The sequence below is a fragment of the Cetorhinus maximus genome, chromosome 10 (assembly GCF_964194155.1).
Source record: "Cetorhinus maximus chromosome 10, sCetMax3.hap1.1, whole genome shotgun sequence".
Classification (NCBI taxonomy): Eukaryota; Metazoa; Chordata; class Chondrichthyes; order Lamniformes; family Cetorhinidae; genus Cetorhinus; species Cetorhinus maximus.
Window position 1 is genome coordinate 57,067,620 of NC_135888.1, and position 22,224 is coordinate 57,089,843.

At 44.8% G+C, this 22,224-nt stretch overlaps 1 protein-coding gene across 3 annotated transcripts in view; it reads left to right on the top strand.

Moving 5' to 3' along the window:
- ppp2r2bb (protein phosphatase 2, regulatory subunit B, beta b) overlaps nucleotides 1-22,224 on the top strand; it is a 582,393-nt gene that overhangs the window by 554,992 nt on the left and 5,177 nt on the right. For all 3 annotated transcript variants that reach the window (XM_078550517.1, XM_078550518.1, XM_078550519.1), the window contains one exon: nucleotides 13,589-13,758. In XM_078550517.1, coding sequence (XP_078406643.1) covers nucleotides 13,589-13,758 — 170 coding nt within the window. The remainder of the gene's footprint in view (nucleotides 1-13,588; nucleotides 13,759-22,224) is intronic.

Here is a 22,224-nt window from a genome sequence, read left to right on the forward strand (position 1 = left end):
TGCCAGAGGAAACAACGGCCAGGATTTTCCAGTCCCGCTTGTGGCAGGGTTCATGACAGGTGGGATGGACAATATGTCGGGAGTTGAAAATCAGTTTCCCGAAGGCATGAAATAATGGTGGGTATTTGCAGTCTCGAGCGTCGTGGCAGGATAATGGTGGGTCACTATTCCTGTCAGAGGCCGTTGGGAAGCCGTTTTGCACCTCATGGTTGGGATTCAAATGAACACACAACCGAAATTCCACCCCCCCACCCCATGCAATCGACCATCATGCAAGCGGGAATTCACGCTGGTCCAGAATACGTCCGGACCACCGTGGCATGCACAAGTCGGAACTTAGCTGGATGGACACTTGGAGCAGCAAGTGGAGCCTGGAGCCTTGTGATGTTGGATTCAAGAGCTGCAGGTGGAGCCTCGAGATGTTGGGGCCAGGAACTGCAAGTAGAGCCTGGAGTCGATGTTGGAGCCAGGAGCTGCAGGTGGAGCCTCGCGGTTTTGGACTCAAGAGCTGCAAGTGGAGCCTGGAGTCGATGTTGGAGCCAGGAGCCTCGGCCAAGTGGAGCATCCTGCAGCAGGTAATTAGGTTTGGAGGCCAAAAGCGGGGGGGGGGAGGATGGAAGCCTTATGGGGTCTTGTCTGGGTATGTTGGGGAAATGGAGCGGGAATGAAGGAAGGGCAGTGGGGGGAGAATGGGACCATGAGTGGGGGGAGGGTTCAGAGGGAGGGGTCTGTGGTATCAATTGAAAATCCCGGGGGCGAGGAAATGGTGGTATGATGGAATAGTTACAGTTAAAGGGGGCATTGGTTTATGGTAGGGTCCTGCGTTGACAGGTGAAGGGGCGGTTAGGGTTGTTGGAGGGGAGATGAAATGAAACGCAGATCCTTGGGGCGGGAAAGATAAGGGGCATTAGAACGGTGACTGGGGTGGGTTTTTGGAGGGAGACGGGGACTTGGACACTCAATAATGGGCTGAAGGGTGATGGGAGTGGCGGTGGTTCAAGCTGACCATGGGCAGGCTGACAGTGACACCGGGGGGGGAGCGGGGATCAATGGTGATTGTGGGGGACGATGCGGTTAACAGGAGGAGGGTAAAAGATATTTGAATGAGCCTTGAAGGACATGTGCACCATGACTGCTCCAGACCTACCCAGATATGGAAATGCTGGACAGTAGTAGGCTCATTGGGTGGGTGGGAGCCGCAGGTCAGCTCAGCTGGACAACTGAAAGGAAACCCCAACATGTAGTTCTGACTCGGCAAAGGTGATTGTATTCAACAGGCTGCAAAGTGCAAAGGAGCAGTGTGCTTGGGAGGCTTCTTGTACATGGCTTGCAAGGACCATGGCAAAGATCAATGCCTCCCTGCGCACGCATGACTTCGGAGCGACGTAGACTCAGGCAGGGTTGTCCGCTTGAATACAGGGCTTGCACACAGGCATTAAAGCAAACAGATGCAGTGAAAAGACAGCAGACCTTCTTAAAGTGCAACTGCACGTATATTAACAATTGTGTATCAACAATTAGCAATGATAGTGCACCCATGCCACCATTGTGAGATCAGTGGTTTTTTATTTTATATTTCCTACAACTGTGTCTAGGTGCTGCCCTGACATCCACAGCAGGGGTGGAGGTAGCCTGCACACCACCATGTCCTGTTGTCTTTGATGACTTTGGCAGGCATCGTCTCAAGCCTCAAGGCCTGAAGGGTGAGAGTCCTGAGAGTTTGGGTCTCTTGTTCTGGAACAGGTGGACCCTCTGTGGTCCCAGAGGCCAGAGCCGATAAGGTCCCAGAAAAGGGGAATCGGAACAGCCAGGCACCCTCAGAGTCCTCGGCGGAGGCCCCAGAGATATCCGCCTGAAGCTCCCCCTCCCTTTGGATTCGAGGGCCTCTCCCTGACTCCTGGAGGGAAAGGGGCACCTGAGGTCAAGGTGCCCTGTCCCGCTTTTGGGTAGCCACTGCAAAAGCTCGCTCATGGCTATGATGATGGAGTACAGGTCTGCGCGCATCTCCAACAGAAACTTGGCTTTCTGCTGCGTCAGGTTGTCCATGACGTTTGCCATCTCCCCATGGAGACCTCAATGTGCACACATGTTGGTACCACTTCAGCCAGCAGGTGGATGGACTCTTCTGCCTCATGTGCCACTCTCTTAAGGGCCTCTGACACCTCTGCCTGGCGTTCCCCTGTCTCTCGCTGCATCTCCAACATCTTGTCTAGGACTGCTCCCAGAGGCTCTTCATCTGACTCAGACTTAGCTGAAGCCTCTTCTCCTGCAGTCCTCCAAGTGCCAGTGACCTTGGCTTTCCCTGCCGTCTTCTGTTGCGGACACGTGTGGTGACCACCAGAGTGTGAGACCCTGCCTGAACTAGATGTAGAATCTACTGAGCTGTCTCTCTCTGGGCTGGTGGAGGGTGCAGATGACAGCTCCAAAGGTGCAGTGCCTTTGTCCTCATCTGCCTGGGTCCTCTGCATGCTGGAGTTTGTGCTGGCCTCGGGGTCAGGCCTCACCCTCTTCTTGCAGCACCTTTAATCGAGAGAGGACAGAGTGACTGACTGCATGGGCTGCCTCCAACATAGTGCCCAGCATGACTTTTAGATTTCTAGGTAAAAGCGGTATGGTTCCTTTCTGGATGGAGGCTGAATGCCAGTCTTGCCGTCTGCACATGAATGGTCCCAAACTTCCACTGCCAGCTCAGAGCCTGCTCTTTGAATGTTTGAGGTGCAGGAGGGCAGCTGTGCCCCCTTCCATCCTCTCTCTGTCACGCTTGTTGTGCATTAACTTATCCTGCGCAAGAAGAGAAGATGGTTTGAGAGCCATTGGGATGCAGTTGGTGTTCACATGCTGCCATTTTTTACCAACGACCCACTGGTATTGTGTGCCATGTGAAAGATGCAAATCTACAAGGGTTACTAGTCTACCAGGAATCTTTGGCAGAACCCTCCACACCACAGCACCGCCCCCAAAATTTATTTTAAAGCTCTCTTTATAGCCCTAGTTATATGACTTGCCAGGATACTGGTTCCAGCACGGTTCAGGTAAAGACTGTCACAACTGTACAGCTCCCTCCTTTCCAGTACTGGTGCCAGTGCCCTGGAATCAAAACACTTTTCTTCCACAGCAATATCTGAGCCACACATTCAACTCTCAGGTCTTGATTATCCTTTTCCGATTGGCTCGTGGCTCAGGTGGTAATCCAGTGGAGTGAGAATGGTTCTGCCCATGATCAATTGGAATGAAAGATTAGCAGACAAATCCGTAACCAAACAATAGGCTGCATTTAAAGAAGAGATAGTTCAGCACAGTCAAGGTGCCTTCCTAAGAGGGGAAAAGGTAGGGCAGCTAAAGATAGAGCTCACAAGAAATGGGAACAGGAGCGGTCTATACATAGGAACATACGAACTCCCAGGGGTAGGCCACTCGGCCCCTCGAGCATGCTCCCCCATTCAATAAGGTCATGGTCGATCTGATTGTAACCTCAACTCTACATTCCCACCTACCACCAATAACCTTTCACCCGACTCCCCCTTATCAGGAATCTATCTACATCTGCCTCAAAAATATTAAAAGACTCTGCTTCCACTGCCTTTTGAACCCTCTGAAAGAAATAAACCTCTTCCTCTCTGTCTTAAATGAGCGACCCCTTATTTTTAAATGGTGACCCCTAGTTCTAGACTCTCCCACAAGGGGAAACATCTTTCCATATCCACCCTGGTCAAGGCCCCTCAGGATCTTATTTGTTTCAATCAAATCACCTCTTACTCTTCTAAGCTCCAGCAGATAGAAGCCTAGCCTGTCCAACCTTTCCTCAAAACACAACCTGCCCAATGCAGATATTAGTCTCGTAAGCCTTCTCTGAACTGCTTCCTATGCATTTACATTCTTCCTTAAATAAGAAGACCAGTACTGTACACAGTACAGTACAGATGTGGTCTGTATACCCTGTATAACTGAAGCATAACCTTCCTACTTTTGTATTCAGTTCCCCTTGCAATAAATGATAACATTCTGTTAGCTTTCCTAATTACTTGCTGTACCTGCATACTAACCTTTTGCGATTCATGCACTCGGACACCCAAATCCCTCTGAATCTCAGAGCACTGCAATCTCTCACCATTTAGATAATAAGCTTTTTTATTCTTCCTGCCAAATTGCACAATTTCACATTTGCCCTCATTATACTCCATTTGCCAGATCTTTGCCCACTCACTTAACTTATCTGTATACCTTTCTAGCCTCCTTATGTCCTCTTCACATTCTTTCTTTGAGTCATCAGCAAATTTTACGCCCATACCTTTGGTCCCTTCATCCAAGTCATTTATATAAATTGTAAAAAGTTGTGGCCCCAGCACTGATCCCTGTGGCACACCACTCATTACGTCTTGCCAACCAGAAAATGACCTATTTATGCCTACTCTCCCTTTCACGTTAGCTAGCCAATCTTCTGTCCATGACAATATGTTACCCTCCTACACCATAAGCTTTTATTTTCTGCAATAATCTTTGATGTGGTAACTTATCAAATACCTTCTGGAAATCAAAGTACAGTACATCTACCGGTTCCCCTTTATCCACAGCACGTGTTACTTCTTCAAAGAACTCCAATAAGTTGGTTAAACATAATTTCCCTTTCACAAAACCATGTTGACTCTGCCTGATTACCTTGAATTTTTCCAAGTGCCCTGCTATAGTGTCGTTAATAATAGCTTTTCCCTATGACAGATGTTAAGCTAACTGGCCTGTAATTTCCTGCTTTCTGTCTCCCTCCCTTTTTGAATAAAGGAGTTACATCTAATGGAACCTTCCCTGAATCTTGAGAATTTTGGAAAATTAAAACCAACGCATTAACTATCTCACTAACCACTCCTTTTAAGACCCTAGGATGAAGTCCATCAGAACCTGGAGACTTGTCAACCCGCAGACTCCAACAATTCTCTCAGTACCACTTCCCAGGTGATTGTAATTTTCCTGAGTTCCTCTCTCCCTTCCATTTCCTGATTTACAGCTATTTCTGGGATGTTACTTGTAGAATAATGAAGGCTGATGCAAAATACCTGTTCAATTCATCCGCCATCTTATTTTCCCAAGACTCACTTTCTATAGGACCAAAGCTCACTTTGTTAATTTCTTTTTAAATATCTGCATAGAAACTTTTACTATTTGTCTTTATATTTCTATATAGCTTTCCCTTGTACTCTAATTTTTCCCTCCTTATCAATTTTTTTTTGTCATTCTTTGCTGTTTTTTATATTCTGTCCAATCTTCTGACCTGCCACCCATCTTTGCATAATTATATGCTTTTCCTTTAAGTTTGATCTAATCTTCAACATTTTTTAGTTATAAAAAGGTGAGTCCTCCTTTGTAATTTTTCTTTCTCATTGGAATGGATCTATTCTGTGTATTCTGAAATAGCCCCTTCAATGTCTGCCACTGCATCTCTATTGACCTCTGCCTTAACCTAATTTGCCAGTTCAGTTTAGCTATCTCTGCTTTCATGCCCTCATAATTGCCCTGATTTAAGTTTAAAATACTAGCCTTGGACCCACTCTTCTCTCTCAAACTGAATGTAAAATTCAATCATATTATCATTGCTGCTACCTAGGGGCGCCTTCACTATGAGGTCATCAATTAATCCTATTTTGTTGCATAATATCAAGCCTAGTGTAGCCTGCTCTCTGGTTGCCTCCAGAACGTGCAAATCCTAAAAGCATTCTATTAACTCCTCATCTAGGCTACCTTTGCCCATCTGATTTTTCAATTCTATATGTAGTTTAATATCCCCATGATTATCACCGTACCTTTCTGAGAAGCTCCTATTATCTCTTCCTTGATACTCTGTCCTACTGTGTAGTTACTGTTTGGGGGCCTGTACACAGCTTCCACGACTGATTTCTTGCCTTTATCATTTCTCATGTCTACCCAGACTGTTTCTACATCCTGGTTTCCTGAACTTCAGTAATCCTTCTCAATTGTGCTTACACCATCTTTAATTAACAGAGCAACCCCTCCACCTTTTCCTAGCTCCCTGTCCTTCCTACATGTCACGTACCCTTCGATATTCAGGCCCAAACCTTTTTCATCCTGCAGTAATAGCTATCAGATCGTACTTATTTATTTCTATTTGCGCTATCAGTTCTACCGTTTTGTTTCAAATGCTACGTGCAAGCAATCATTCATTCATTCATACAGCCCATTGAGCCTGCTCTGCCATTTAATAGATCATGGCTGATCTTGGACTTCAACTCAATATATGACCTGATCCACATTTGAAGTTTCAGAACAAATTATGTATTTTGGTTTATTCAGGTAAAGAGCGAGACTTTCTTGAAAGATTAATACTTGCAAGCATAAAAATGTTGTCACTCTTTTGTACGTTCCCTGGAAGTTGCAAACCAATAAAAAGCTCAGAATGTGCCTTGCGCGACTTGCTACTTCCATATATGTATTTGATCTGTCAGCATGTCCTTGCCTCTCTCTGGAATATTCCAGAATATTTAGACTCTTTACAGAAGCGTAAATTGTTGCAATCCACTATTTGAGACTTCTAGCACTAGGCTGCTTAATGAGGAATGTTTCGTTGATAAGAAATTCCCTCTACCTCTGCTCACATTCTATAATTCTTTATGTCTTGAAACCTACTAAGTCACTCAACCAGCTCCAGTAACGGATGCCTCTGAACATTTGGCAGTTTGGGTGAATACAGACAACAGGATCAATCCAATTTAGAATAGGACTGCATATAAGAGTCTCCTAAAATAGGGTGCGGAAACAGTATGATCCTTCTGCCACAAATGCATTTAAACTTTGTGTTATTTTAGTTATTCCAGATGGCTAAATTTACCATGCAAATCCAGATTATAAAGCAGAAATTTCTAGATTATTGTCACTGTAATTGTGCTGAAAATCAGGTCCACGTTACAGATGTGTACAGCTACCTTTCCATAGCATCATAGAATAGTTACAGCGTGGAAGGAAGCTATTCATTTTAACTAGCCATGAATGTCAGAGCCCACTGGGTCATGCAATTCTTACCCATGTAAGCATTGAGGGTACCATGTAGCAATGAGTCAAACCATGGACCCTGTAGGACAGTCAGTTTAAACTTGGTGGCTGGACAGCATTTAGAAATGAAGGGCAAAATTTAATGGTCACGGCGTTGGGTCCATCCACTAGCAAGAGAATCAGTAGCAACTCAGCTGCAGCCAGTTCCAGGAACCCTGTTGGGATTAAGTCCCAATTAGGCAGCCCACTGGCTACAGTCAGGGTTTTCAGCTCACCAGGGGGCAATTTCCTGTCATACTTCCTGGTGCAGGGCAGATGTCCTGCCAACCCCCTGCTGTCCAGTACTGACAGTGCCACGAAGAGCAGTGGCCGCTGCCAGTACTGTAGTCGGGCTTAGTGTGAGGATCATCACTGGAGCCCTCAGAGCGAGGTAACTGGGGCCAGTCAGGAAGGCCGCAGCGAAGGGGGAAGGCATTATCTTCAAGGGCAAGGCACGGTGTCTCGATGGTCCCTCCGTTTCTGGTAGCGCAGGGTCCCTCTGTCGGGTTCAGGATGGCAGGGAAGGAGAGACTGCGCCCCCCTCACTGAGTCGCTACCATACCCAGCAGGGTTTACCTGGTGGGTTGCTCACATGACAGGGTCCCCGCTACTTAAAGGCCTTAATTTGTTCTGGGTGGGAAGGCTGCCTCGACCCTTCCTGCCCCAGACTTAATTGGAGAGAGTTGGGAAGGTGGTGAGTTTTCCACCCGGTACCTTCACCTACCCCGCACCCTGCCCCACCTTTACAACATACCATCCCCCCAGAATCCCAGGCCACCTCCAGGGGTAGTATTAAATTCTGCCCGATATTCTGGATAAAATTAACAATCACTTGGATGAGTGCGGATTAATTAAGGAAAGCCAGCATGGATTTGTTAAAGGCAACTTGTGTATAACTAACTTGATTGAGTTTTTTGATGAGGCAACACAGAGGGTTGATGTCTATGTGGACTTCCAAAAGGCGTTTGCTAAAGTGCCACATAATAGACTTGTTGGCAAAGTTGAAGCCCATGAAATAAAAGGGAAAGTGGCAGCATGGATATGAGGTTCACTGAGTGACAGGAAACAGTAATGTGGACTGGACGGTTGTTTTTCAACCTAGAGGAAGTTCTGCAGTGGTCAGGATTTGATACTACGGCCACTGCTTTTCTTGATATATGTTAATGACTTGGACCTGGGTGTACAAGGCACAATTTCAGAATTTGTAAATGACATAAAACTTGAAAGTATTGTGTGAGTAGGATAGTGTTAGACTTCAAGATGACACAGACAGGCTGGTGCAATGGGCAGACATATGACAGATGCAATTTAACACAGAGAATTGTAAAGTAGTAGGAAGACTACTTTATATTGCCAATATAAACTGAAGAGTCGAATTCTAAAGGGGGTGCAGGGATATAGAACCTTGTGGCACAAGTCATTGAAGGTGGCAGGGAAGATTGAGAAAGTGGTTAAAAAGCCACAAAGGATCCTGGACTTTATAAATCAAGGCACAAAGTACAAAAATGAGGGAGTTATGATGAATTTTTATAAAACACTGGTTTGGTCGCAGTTGGAGTATTGCGTCCAGTTCTAGGTGCCACACTTGAGAAAGGATGTGAAGGCATTAGAGAGGGCACAGAAAAGATTCACAAGAATGGTTCCAAGGATGAGGGACCTCAGTTATGTGGATAGATTGGAGAAGCTGGGACTATTCCCCTTAGAAACGAGGAGATTTGATAGAGGTTTTCAAAATCATGAAATGGGCAGAGGATATAGAGAAAAACTGTTCCCGTTGGAAGAAGGGTCGAGAACCAGAGAACACAGATTTAAAGTGATTGGCAAAAGAACCAAAAGCGAAATGAGGAAAAATGAGCCTGGAATGCCTGAGAGTGTGGCCAAGGCAGATTCAGTCGCGGCTTTCAAAAGGGAATTGGATAAGCACCTGATGGGAAAACATTTGCAAGGCTACCGGGAGAGGACCCAGCAGTGAACTGGCTCAGTAGTTCCTGCAGAAAGCCAGCAGGTATTTGGGCCTCCTTCTGTGCTGTAATCATTCTGTGATTCTGTAAATAGCCATGCGATGGATGAACAGATATCGTAATTTGTTTTGCGTGATGTTGGTTAAATGTTAATGAGGACAGTGGGAGCAGCTTCCCCGTGCCCCTCTTCAAAGAGTGCAGTTGGATCTCTTGCATCCAACTAAGCAGCCATGTGGAGCCTTTGTTTGACGCCTCATCTGAAAGACAGCTTGAACCCATGACCTTCTGACTCGGAGGCAAGACGGAAACCACTGAACCATGGTTGATAGTGGGAAAGGAAATTAACTGATAAGAACCATGCCACATGAACTGCGACCAATGCAGCCCATGGTGCGAACATATTGGAACCCACAGATGTGACAGCTTTGGGCTCTTGCTGCTGATGGATTACATGAGTAATAAAAACTTAGGGGAAGCTGGAAAATATTCACGTGTGGTTGAATTGGAGAAGTACAGCACAAATATCATAGAGATTATGTGATTTAAATGAACACCTGCTCACATTTAGTATTCCACTTGGCGAATTACACTCACAATGTTGTAGTGAGCCACAAAGAGGCAGCCAGGATAAATCCAAGCAAATTTACATGTTTTACACTAACTATGTTGCATAAGCTAATTTATCTGGCAGTATTTTCTGCAGCATCATCTGCCAGGGAACTGTGGTGCAAATTGAAAGGCTTTCATTAATTCATTTCTGAGTAGGACAACAAGCCCGATGGCCAATTTAAACTTCCCACCACAGATGATCGTCTCAGGAGTCATACAGCTGGGAAAACACCAGGGAAAGAAGCTTTTGGGAGCAATTATGCAAAAATGTCTGTAAGAAGTCCACTAAAAAATGATTGCATTTATTTTTCCCCATCTGGATGTCAAGGCCTTAGAGAAGGTGCAGAAGAGATTTACTGGAATGGTGTCAGCGATGGAGGATGTCATTTCTGTGGGGAGACTAGAGAAGTTGGAATTGTTCTTCTTAGAGCAGAGGAGGTTAGGAGACAATTTGGTAGAGATATTCAAACTTATAAAGAGTTTTGATAGAGTAAATTGTTTCCACTGGCAAACTATTGGTAACCAGAGGACACAGATTTAAGATATTTGGTCAAAAAACAGGGTCAATGAGAATTTTTTTCTACACAATGACTTATGATGATCTGGAATTCACTGCCTGAAAAGGGAGGCTGGCGGCAGATTCAGTAGGAAATTTCAAAAGGGAATTGGATGGAAAATTGAAAAAGAAATAATTGCTACTCTATTGGGAAAGTGTGAAGCTAATTTCAAAAGATGCCAAGACAAGATGGGCTGAATGGCTTCCTTCTGAGATTCTATGATCTTTCCAATTTCCCAGCTCTGCTGAAGTGCTTGCTGACCTGTATTGGCTCCCAGTCTACCAATGCCTTGATTGCAACATTCCTTATTTTCAAATTCCTGTTTTTCCCTATCTCTGTAACCTCATACAGCCATCCAAAAACTTTCATTCCTCCAACTCTGGCCTCTTCTCCATTTCCCACTCCTTCTTCCAACATGGACAACCATGCTTTCAGTCACCTGGGCCATAAGCTCTGGAATTTCCTTTCTGCCTCTCCATGTTTCAAAATGCTCTTTCACACTGAACTCTTCACAGGCAGTCCTCGGACCTAGGACACAATTGGTTCTTGAAAACCATGTCACAAGTCGGAACCAATTTTCCCATAGGAACAATGTTATAAATGGGGGATTGGTTCATGAACCAAGGCCCGATACCCTATTTACTATTAACCATTTCTCCTTCCCGACTTAGTCTCAGGAGTTTATGTTTGATATTTTGGTTAATGATTTCACTTTTTACTATGTTTTTGGGATTTTTATGGGGTGATAATGGGTCTTTTTGGGCTTAGTCTTCGAACGTTTTATGAATGGGGATCCGCGTTCCCGACCCTGGGGAACATTGTTCCCCATAAGGGCGGCCTCCATCCCTGCATATTTTCCTGTTCCGACCTGATGAATTCAGACCTCTCCCGGATGGCTGGCCAAAGTCCTGCTGACTTGGCTTTGGCATCGTTGGATGACGCTTGAGCCTGACTAGGATCAGTGGGTTGAACGGAACCAGTTGGGTGCGACGTTCCGGGATGATTGGCGCCAGACCGCAGGCACCAGAATCCCATTGTAATCAATGGGAGAGCAGTCAGCGGGGCAAGGCCACATTTTTACCAGCAAATCACAACTTCATTTCCCGTAGGTTTTAGACGCTCGTCCCAATGCATTCAGACCTCTGCTGGAAGCCGACTTGCTTTAGGGGCTGGCGTGGTGTCGTGAAGTCAAAACTGACGTTGTAAAGTCGAAACAGGGGTCAATTAAGAAACAGCGTAAAGTGCCATTCATCGTAACTTGAACGTCGTAAAGTTGAGGACTGCCTGTAACCAAACTTAGGTCATCTTTCCTAGTGTCTCCCTCTTAAGCTTGTTGTCAGATTTTATGTGATAATGCTCCTGAGAAGCACCTTGGGCTGTTTTATTACATTAAAGCCACTATATAAATGCAAGTTGTTGTGATATGTTAAGTTTTCATGCTAGCTATTGTATATTTAAAGCAATGTTTTAAAATTTCCAGAAGTTATAAACACATTAAAACTTGTAAAATGCCACTTGAATTGAAATGAAGCTAATAAAGCCTTGATCAAATTACTAATTGGAAGAAAGATATCGAAGAATTGTTAATTATAAAATACTTTTAATTAAAAGCTGAGGGGTGAGGAGGACCCAGTAACTTGAGAGGAGACCTGTGGCTATTCCTTTCAGAGAGGGAGAAACCATCTTTTCTCATCCACTTGATTTTTTTATGCCCAAACAAGGCTTTGGGAGTGGTCTGCAAATTGATTGTCTACTTCATCTAGGGTAGTAAGTGAGTGAGGCTCTAAGGGAGACTTAAGGAAGCTGCTACTGCTGTTTGTAGCTACTACCAAGAGGTCTGCTGTTATGGTATGTACTTAAGGAAGGCATTTGGGAAAAAAACAGGAAAAGGTGAGATTATAGGTCTAAAAGTAAAACATAGCTATGTCAGTTTGCAAATAGTGCCCAATTGTGATTGGATCTGACAATAAAAACACGCTGGCTCTAGCCATAATGAGCAGTCAGCACACTGCGAAAAGACAAGAAAACGCCTTGATCAGCCCCCATCTAGAGCACTGTGTTCAGTTTTAGGCACCGTATCTCAGGAAGGATATCTTCGTCTCGGAGTTGGTGCAGTGCAGATTCACCAGAATGATAAGGGGTTGAAACTTGTAAATGTTGATGTTCAGAGACTTGGGCATACTCGTACAAGGGACACAAAGTTAGCATGCAGGTACAGCAAGTGGGTAGGAAGACAAGTGGCATGTCACCCTTTATTGCAAGGGGATTGGAGTGCAAGAAGGAGGAAATCTTGCTACATTTGTAGAGGGCTTTAGTGAGACCACACCTGGAATATGGTGTGCAGTTTTGGTCTCCATATTTAAGGAAGGATATACTTGCAGTGGAGTTGGTACAGCGAAGGCTCACTGGATTGGTCCCTGGGATGAGAGGGTTGTCCTGTGATGTGAGGCTGAAAAAATTGGGCTTATATTCTCCAGACTTTAGAAGAATGAGAGGTGATCTAATTGAAGCAATTCTGAGGGGTCTGGACAGGGTAAACACTGAGAAGTTGTTTCCCCTGGCTGGGGAATCTAGAAAATGTGGGCAGTCTCAGGATATGGGACCGATCATTTGGGACTGAGATGAGGAGTACCTGTGGAATTGTCTACCCCAGATAATCGTGGACGTTCCATTGGTGAATATATTTAAGGTTGAGGTAGACTGATTTTTGTCTCTCAGGGAATATGGGGAATCGAGTTGATGCAGAAGATCAACCTTGATCTTATTAAAAGGTGGAAAATGCTCAAAGAGCCATATGGTCTACTCCTCCTATTTCTTATGTTGTTATGAGAGTTCTGAGGACTGTTTGCACAAACGTGGCTTGTATTCCCTTGAGTATGAAGTATTTTAAAATGTTAAAAAGGTAGATAAAACTATTTCCTCTGGGAGGGGAATGAAGAACAAGGGAGCAAGGGAACATCATAAAATTGAGAATGTGGGAAATTAGGAGGAAAATCAAGTTGCACTTCTTCACATAACAGATAGTAGAAATGCGTAAAAATACCGGTTTCGGAAGAGCACCATTGAACGCAGTATGACCTCTCGCCCCACCCCTCAATCCCCCATTCCCCAAACCAACCCAATTTACAAAACTGTCTTTGTGGCTTCTGAGATTATCAGATTCATACTAAATTGTAGCCATCTGCGTGCTGTTGACTGATACCATCTAGATTCATGTAGAACCCTTACAGTCAGCATTAGTTTGATTTGGATTTGAGCTGCCATCCCAGAGGTGAGAGAACAGTTTCTGGTTTTGTGGTTTCTGCTGCTCTTATTATTTTAAATGTTCCTTTGGTTTTTTTTTGATGAATTTTGGTAAAGTTCTGAATGAAGAGCTGCTAAACCTGTACATTTTCTTTCTCTCTTTCTGGCTGCATTGATCTCCAGTTTTTGAAGAGCCAGAGGATCCCAGCAACCGGTCGTTCTTCTCCGAAATCATTTCCTCAATATCAGACGTGAAGTTCAGCCACAGCGGGAGGTATATGATGACGAGAGATTACCTCACTGTCAAGGTCTGGGACTTAAACATGGAGAACAGACCTATAGAAACATATCAGGTATTTGTTGAATGGAGTTTGAAGAAGTGGGAAGCTGGCAGTTTTCCATTGGGATGGGAGCGGGAATTCCAGATAGGTGAGAGTAGATAGTAATTTAACTGAGCTGATCAGCCAAAATCAAAATCCAGGAGAGAAAAGCTCCTGGGGTCATTCAAAGCCACAATGTTGAAATGAGCCTTATAACTTAGGCTGGGATTTTCCTGTCCCGCCTGTGACAGGAGCCGTCACGGGCAGGAATGGAAAATTTGCCGAGCCGGCCAAAAGTCCTTTGACTTTCGGCGGTACCAAAAAATCCCAGCCTTATTATCTGCCATTCGAAGTTTCTCTTTAATACAACAGTATAGAAAATAGTTTTGGATTGAAGCTAAGGCTTGTGATAAGTTTGACTGAAAGCAATGAGAATCTATAATGTCAATACTGTAAATTTATATTGTTTGATGATTGTAAAGTAACGTAGACTTATGATCAGTTAACTCTCTTTCAGCTTTGGACTCTAACCATTCACGCTTTCTCCATCACAGCCTTTCTTGTATTTCTTTTCATATTATCATCCCCTTAAACGTTCACTTCCTCCACCACTGACACACAGTGGCAGCAATGTGTACTATTTACAAGATGTATCGCATTCCTCAGGAGGCTTAAAAAGCTGTTAGTTGGAGGCGAGCCCTTTCTTCAAAAGTGCCCAGTGTGTCCCATAGGTATCGGGACACTGACACACCACCCAGGAGTGCTTTTGAAGTGCACCTGCTTCTGTTCCGGCCCCCAAGAGCAATTGAAAATCCCGGTCCTGGTCTTGCAGGCCAGGGAAGTTCCAACTTCACCACTCCATTCTGAGCTAACTGATCTCTAGTGAACTAGTGAAATGCAACAACTGGCCACAGTACCCCTGGGTTAGGGCGTAGGAAATCAGCCAAGTTCCCTGTTCTTGGTCACTGTCAGCAACTCTTGCTGGAACTGGACCGCTGTTAGCATTGGGTCTGCTGAGATGCCCAGACTGAGTAACCTGCCACCCATGACTGGTTAGGCTGGCACTTCAACATTGCCATTTGAGTTACTAGTGTGAGGTCACGACTCGCCTTTCCTGACTGAGCTAACCCAGTGCCGTTCCTCTCGATGTGCTATCCCACTCATGGAACTGACAGGCTATGCGCTGCAACCTCACTACAAGGGCTGGATCTGCTTACCAGCTCTTTATTTGAGCACTAGCTCAACACTATGTCTTTAAAGCTCTTCTTTGCTGTCACCACGTGGCATTTTCAACACTCTCCAATGCAGCAACGTCATGGTGGTCTGACCAAAACATTGAGGGTTGTCCCATGCTATGCAGCATGATCTAAGGCTGTTCACCACGTCATACCTGTACTTAATCTTACTACCTCTGCTCACCATGTTGTGTTATTATAATGAGACAATATCTTGGGCTTATTTACTGTACAAAACATAAGGCACCAATCTCTCAAAAGGGATTTGCTAAATATGTTGTGGGTTAATTTATTAAGACTAGGCACATGTGAACAGTTATACATAGGTATAAAACTTGAAGACATCAGCTGTGTATGTGCTCTTCTGAAAGCAAAAGTGAAACTCAAAGTGGATCACATACACATTTCCCTTCTAGTGATGTTATGCTGATATTCCTCAAAGACATATTACGACAAGATTAGATTGTAGAAGAAAGGGAGAACTGAGAGAGGTAGGTGTTTCCACAGTTTCGAGGGTGTGAGAAAGAATGGAATTAGAATGTGAGACAGTGGGGTAGATTTTGAGACCTCCCACATAGACAAAAACAGGATGGAAGCATGCCGAAAATAGTGGAGTGAGTTATCACCTCAATGCCACTGTCACCATGGCTGCTGTAGTATTTCCCTAGGTCTACTGCTGGGTTTCCAGAATCCTCGCAGGAGTCAGGTGGTAAGATCTTTCAGTATGCAAATTGGAGCCTCTATCGTACCTTGAGGTCCTAGGGCCTTTGTTTCCATGCCCAAAATTAACTGGTATCCAGACGAAGAGGAACCCAAGTTAAATTTTATTTATTCTTGCGGGGCCGGGAGGAGCAGAACCACCTTCTCCCAGCTTGAAAACCGCCCGGTACTGTGGCGGTCCAGAGCTGGCAGATTACATATCTTCCACCCCCAACCCCCCCTGTCATCCAAGGGCAGGTAAGGCCCCATCTTGAACATGGACCAAGCTTCTTGCTGAGACTATAGAGGAGGCTGGCAACTGGTTATCTGAAGTCCATACTGAGGGGAACATGTACTGCAGTAAGTCTGATTTTGTCACATTAAGGACCTTCCAAACCCACAACCACTACCATATAGAAGGACAAGGGCAGCAGATACATGGGAACACCACCACCTGGAAGTTCCCCTCCAAGCCACTCACCATCCTGACTTGGAAATATATCGCCGTTTCTTCACTGTCGCTGGGTCAAAATCCTGGAACTCCCTTCCTAACAGCACTGTGAGTGTACCTACACCACATGGACTGCAGTGGTTCAAGAAGGCAGCTCACTACCTTCTTCTCAAGGGCAATTAGGGATGGGCAATAAATGCTGGCCTAACCAGCGATGCTCACATCCCATGAATGAATGAAAAAAAACCTGGGGGTGGTGAGGAAGCTGAAGAGAAGTTTGATGGATTTGAGGCGTTTGAGTAATGTTTCCATAGTAATATTTATTTTCATCCCTCCTCTTTCCACTGTACATGAACACCTCACCCAGGCATGAGGACAGGCTAGAGCTACATCCTCCTGCTGTTCCACAACCTTCAATACGCGCAGGACAGTGGATCTCCTTCACTTGTCAAAAGTACATAGCACATAACGATGACAACACTGCAGAGATTGGAATGCATCTTGGGATCCTTTGTCAATTAAAATCCCAAAGTTTTTTTCCCGATGGTTTTCAGTTTTTAATTTTCACATCAAAAACCAAGAGGAGAAAAGTGAGCTTTAAAAAAAAATCGGGTGAATCTGTAGAAAGTTGCTTTTTATCATTTTTAAAATTATTAATCTCAATAGAACAGGTGAGGGACTAATAAGGCACAGTTAAGCTGAATGGATCATTGAGTCGTCACTGAATAGTTACTAGACTTACAGGAAACGAAGGGATAAATCAAAAATCAAAACATTGAAATCTGTTCAGGCTTTGGAGCATATAAGATTGGAATTCATGAAGTTTAATGATTCAGCTCCAAACCTGAATAGGTGAAGGTTCCAATAATTCTGCATTGTGGGATCCAATACAGTGAAAGATCTTATTCAATATTCATCAGGGAGCAAATTCTCAGCAGTTGCTCAAATCGATGAGTCTGTGGTCAACAGCAAAACACTTGGATTATCCACTTTTGTCAGTTCCTTTCAATATTTCCAAGTTTTCCGGTATGTTTGTAGTTACTTAGGGCTGGACAGATCAATATTTCAATCCTACTTCCTGTTGTTACACAGCAAATCAGCAAATAACTTCCTTCCAGTTGCCTCCTTTCCCACATTATGCACTGAATGCTGGATCCTGCATTTGATGTCATCACACACACAGACACACACACACACTATGCACACATCATTGTGCAACACGTGAGACAGTCTCACCACCATTGCATGCTCACCTTACCATCTAGTGGGAGCAGGGAAAATTCTGCTTTCAACGATCTGGCATCCCAGAAAAGTCTGGGTATTTATCGATGGGAATCATTTATTAAAAAGCAGTTACAAAGATGTCTAAGAACACCCCATGTGAGGAATTGGGAGGCATGTCAATGCTTGATGATCATGTATCAAGCACAGGGGTGTTGCAAGTTGGCCACTTACAGGATTTCTAATAGGAACCAGGATTGCTAATAAGAATTACCCCTGTTATAGGAAAATGAGGGTTTGCTGCAAGGTTTCTGTCTGAGCAGTCTAGCAAATTGGTGTTAAGTGACTTGCATGGGTCGATAACCAGAGGGGACACATTTAAAATAATTGACAAAAGAACAAGAGGAGCGATGAGGAGAGTCTTTTTTATGCAGCAAACTGTTACAATCTGGAAAGCATTGTCGGAAAGAGATTCAATAGTAAAAGCGAATATATACTTGAAAAGGAAACATAGGGCTATGGGGAAGGAGCAAGGATGTGAGACTAATTGGTTAGCTGTTTTAGAGAGGCACGAGGGGCCGAATGGTACTTTCTGATTGAAGAGTATTTCCCCTTCTCACAATCCCCTCCCCCTATGCCCCAACCAAATTTTCTCTCCTCTCTTAGATAGTTGGCAGACCTATTGAGCTAAACATTCCTTGATGTAATGCCGTTTCATGGTGGTGCTACACAGACTAGGTCGATTGCCTGGGGGATGACAGCACTGCCGGCTGATACTTGTGCAACTTGCAGGGGGTTCCTCCTTGATATCATTGCGATGGTGCTGTCTTTTCCCAGGGTATCAACTTAGTCTACATAGCACTGCTTTGAAGTGGCACCACGCACACAAATTTTTAGCCCAGTGGGTCTTTCAGACGTTTTCTGCTTTATATTTCTACACATCCTTAGTGTGCGTAGTTGTGGTCTCCCATTGTGCTGTGTCCCTTTGAGACTGTTTCAGTTTAGCCTCTGCTGTAGCACAAGTAATAACTACAACGCTTTCATTCAAAATTTGTTGGCTTTTTGGTGAGCTCACATCGACATGGATATCTGGGAGTATTGTGGGTGCCACCTTCTTTCTCACACAGTCAAATGCCTGAGCCTATTGTTAGTATACAAGTATACCTGACTCTTCTGCATCCAATAAGGCTACAGAAAAGACCAACACAACCTTTCTGTCTTTGTTTAAACAATTACTTGCAACAGCTTCACATCATGACCTCAATTCAACTCAGAATTGAGCTTGTTGGGTTTGCTTGCTGGTGTGTGAGCTTTGTCACTTAGTCCAATGCCCTAGTGAATAAGAGTCCTGAAGGCAGTGGTTTCTGCAGCTAGTACAGGCTCTGAATAAATATATTTGCTAATTTTGGTTGCTGAAAATGATTATCAAAAGGGTATTCATTATGCACCCAGGAACCTTAATATAACCATGTTATGATCCATTCCATTCCCTTACCCTATCTTACAGCCTCTATAGACTTACTTCTCCATGATCCTTTGTATCTCTTTTCACAGGATGTTGCCGAGGCTTGAATTAGTGCTATTTTCTCTCCTTCTATAACTCCCTTGTTGCAGAAGACAACAAATGCATGTCCCAGAATCCATCTACCTAAGATTCAAGTACCAGGACCAGATTAACAATCGGAAAATTCAAATTAATTCAAAAATCACATGAAATGTATTGAAGGGAAAGCCATTGAAGGGAAAAGTATGTAAATAGTCCTTTAGTAGTACAGAACTTGAGTATTGTTGAAAAAAGAGACATGCGATCAAAGCTTTTTGTCTTGCACTCATTCGATAGCTATGCAAAAAGTTACCAAACTGTAATGGGGGGAAACAACAATTTATACTGCATATGAAGAGAGTGCTGATTGGTTGGCAAGTGGTGGATTGGTGGGGATGTTGCCACGGAGAATGCAGCATGGAACAGTTAGCTGCCCAAATTTGTTCAAATTCAAACCAGGCGGGCCAACTCTGATTGGTCAAGGCATTGCCCTGGGGAATGAACCAGGGAATGACTATTCCCTAAGCTTTTGTTTAGATGAAAAAGGTGCAAAATGTGGTCATGTTCCTTTGGTCTGCAAAGGACAGGCACTGTGTGTGAATATATGTGGCTTCTAGCATGTATAAGTGAGCCATACTGCAACCCTGACCCCGACAATCTTAAATTGGTTTTCAATGTAATTCGTAGCACTGTCAGGATTGCTTAGCAGGTGTTGTCCAATCGCAGAATCACATCTGCCGTTGAACACTATGTTTAGAGATTCCATGCTGGTTGGGTACAGTCAGAACTTTGGCTGTTGCAAACAGCTGAAGGGCGTGCTGTTTAATATGATCTGCCAATCATTGGAGCACCCTGATACAGGACCAGTATTGTGAGCACAATTATCTTTTCCAGTGGGACTGCCCTCACCTGGTTCCATTTTTATCTATCTAATCGTAGCCAGAGAATCACCTGCACTGACTTCCTGCTTCCACACTGTTACCTCAGATGGCCCTTGGCAAAATCATCTGGAAACACAGCTTCAGATTTCAAATGGACACTGACAATACCCAGCTCTACCTCAGCACCACCTCTCTCAACTGCTCCATTGTTGCCAAGTTATCAAATTGTTTGTCTGACATCCAGTACTGGATAAACAGAAGTTTCCTCCAATTAAATATTGGGAAGATCGAAACCATTGCCTTCAGTCCCTGCCACAAACTCTGTTACCTAACCACTGACTCCATCCCTCTCCCTGGAAACTGTCTGAAGCTGAGCCAGACACCTTGATGTCTTACTTGATCTCAAGAAAAGCTTCTGACCTCATATTTGCACCACCACTAAGGCTGCCTATTTCCTTCTCTGTAATATCACCTGACTCTGCCCCTGCCTCAGTTCATCTGCTGCTGAAACCCGCATCCATGCCTTTGTTACCTTTAGACTTGACTATTCCAGAAAACCCATGGCTGGCCTCCCATGTTCTGCCCTTGTAAAATTGAGGTCATCCAAAACCCTGCGCCTGTCCAAATTCGAACCAAGGCCTGTTCACCTTTCACCCCTGTGCTTGCTGACCTACATTGGCTCCCAGTTAAGCAATACTTCGATTCTACAATTCTCATCCTTGTTTTCAAATCCCTCCGTGGCCTCATCCTTCCCTGTCTCTTTATTCTTCACCAGCCTACAACCCTCCAAAATATCTGCACTCCTCTGATTCTGACCTCTTGAGCATCCCCAATTTTAATCACTCCACCATTTGCAGCCCCTCCTTCAGCTATCAAGCCCCCAAGCTCTGGAATTCTCTCCACCTCACCACCTCTCTTTTTTATTAATTCACAGGATGTGAGCTTCACTGGCTGGGCCAGCATTTATTGCCCATTCCTAATTGCCCTTGAGAAGGTGGTGGTGAGCTGCCTTCTTGAACCGCTGCAGTCCATGTGGTGTAGGTACACCCACAGTGCTGTTAGGGAGGAAGTTCCAGGATTTTGACCCAGTGACAGTGGAGGAATGGCGATATATTTTCAAACAGGATGGTGACTGACTTGGAGGGGAACTTCCAGGTGGTGCCCTTGTCTATCTGCTGCCCTTGTCCTAGATGATAGTGGTTGTGGGCCTGGAAGGAGACTTGGTGAATTCCTGCAGCGCATCTTGCAGATGGTACACACTGCTGCTACAGTGTGTCAGTGGTGGAGGAAGTGAATGTTTGTGGATGTGGTGCCAATCATGCGAGCTGCTTTGTCCTGGACGGGGTCAAGCTTCTTAAGTTGTGGGAGTTGCACTCATCCAGGAAAGTGGGGAGTATTCCATCACACTCCTGACTTGTGCCTTGTAGCTGGTGGGCAGGCTTTGGGGAGTCAGGAGGTGGGTTACTCGTCTTACGATTTCGAGCCTCTGACCTGCTCTTGTAGCCACAGTACCTACATGGCTAGTCCAGTTCAGTTTCTGGTCAATGGTAACCCCCCAGGATGTTGATAGTGGGGGATTCAGTGATGGTAATGCTATTGAACATCAAGGGGCGATGGTTGGATTCTCTCATGTTGGAAATGGTCATTGCCTGACACTTCTGTGGTGCGAATGTTACTTGCCACTTGTCAGTCCAATCCGGGATATTGTCCTGGTTTGCTGCATTTGGACATGGACTGCTTCAGTATCTGAGGAGTTGCGAATGATGCTGAACATAGTGCAATCATCAGCGAACATCCCCACTTCTGACCTTATGATGGAAGGAAGGTCATTGATGAAGCAGCTGAAGGTGGGTGGGGTGAGGACACTACCCTGAGGAACCCCTGCGGTGATGTCCTGGAACTGAGATGACTGACTTCCAACAACCTTTGTGCTAGGTATGACTCCAAACAGTGGAGAGTTTTCCCCCAATTCCCATTGACTCCAGTTTTGCTAGGCTCCTTGATCCCATATTCTGTCAAATGCAGCCTTGATGTCAAGGGCAATCACTCTCACCTCACCTCAGGAGTTCAGCTCTTTTGTCCGTGTTTGAACCAAGGCTGTAATGAGGCCAGGAGCTGAGTGGCCCTGGCGGAACCCAAACTGTGCGTTAGTGAACAGGTTATTGCTAAGCAAATGCCGCTTGATAGCATTGTTGATGACCCCTTCCATTACTTTACTGATGATGGAGAGTAGACTGATGGGGCGGTAATTGACCAGGTTGGATTTGTCCTGCTGTTTTTGTACAGGACATACCTGGGCAATTTTCCACATTGTTGGGTAGATGCCAGTGTTGTAGCTGTACTGGAACAGCTTGGTAAGGGGTGTGGCAAGTTCTGGAGCACAAGTCAGTACTATTGTCAGGGCCCATAGCCTTTGCCATATCCAGTACCTTCATCCGTTTCTTAATATCACATGGAGTGAATCGAATT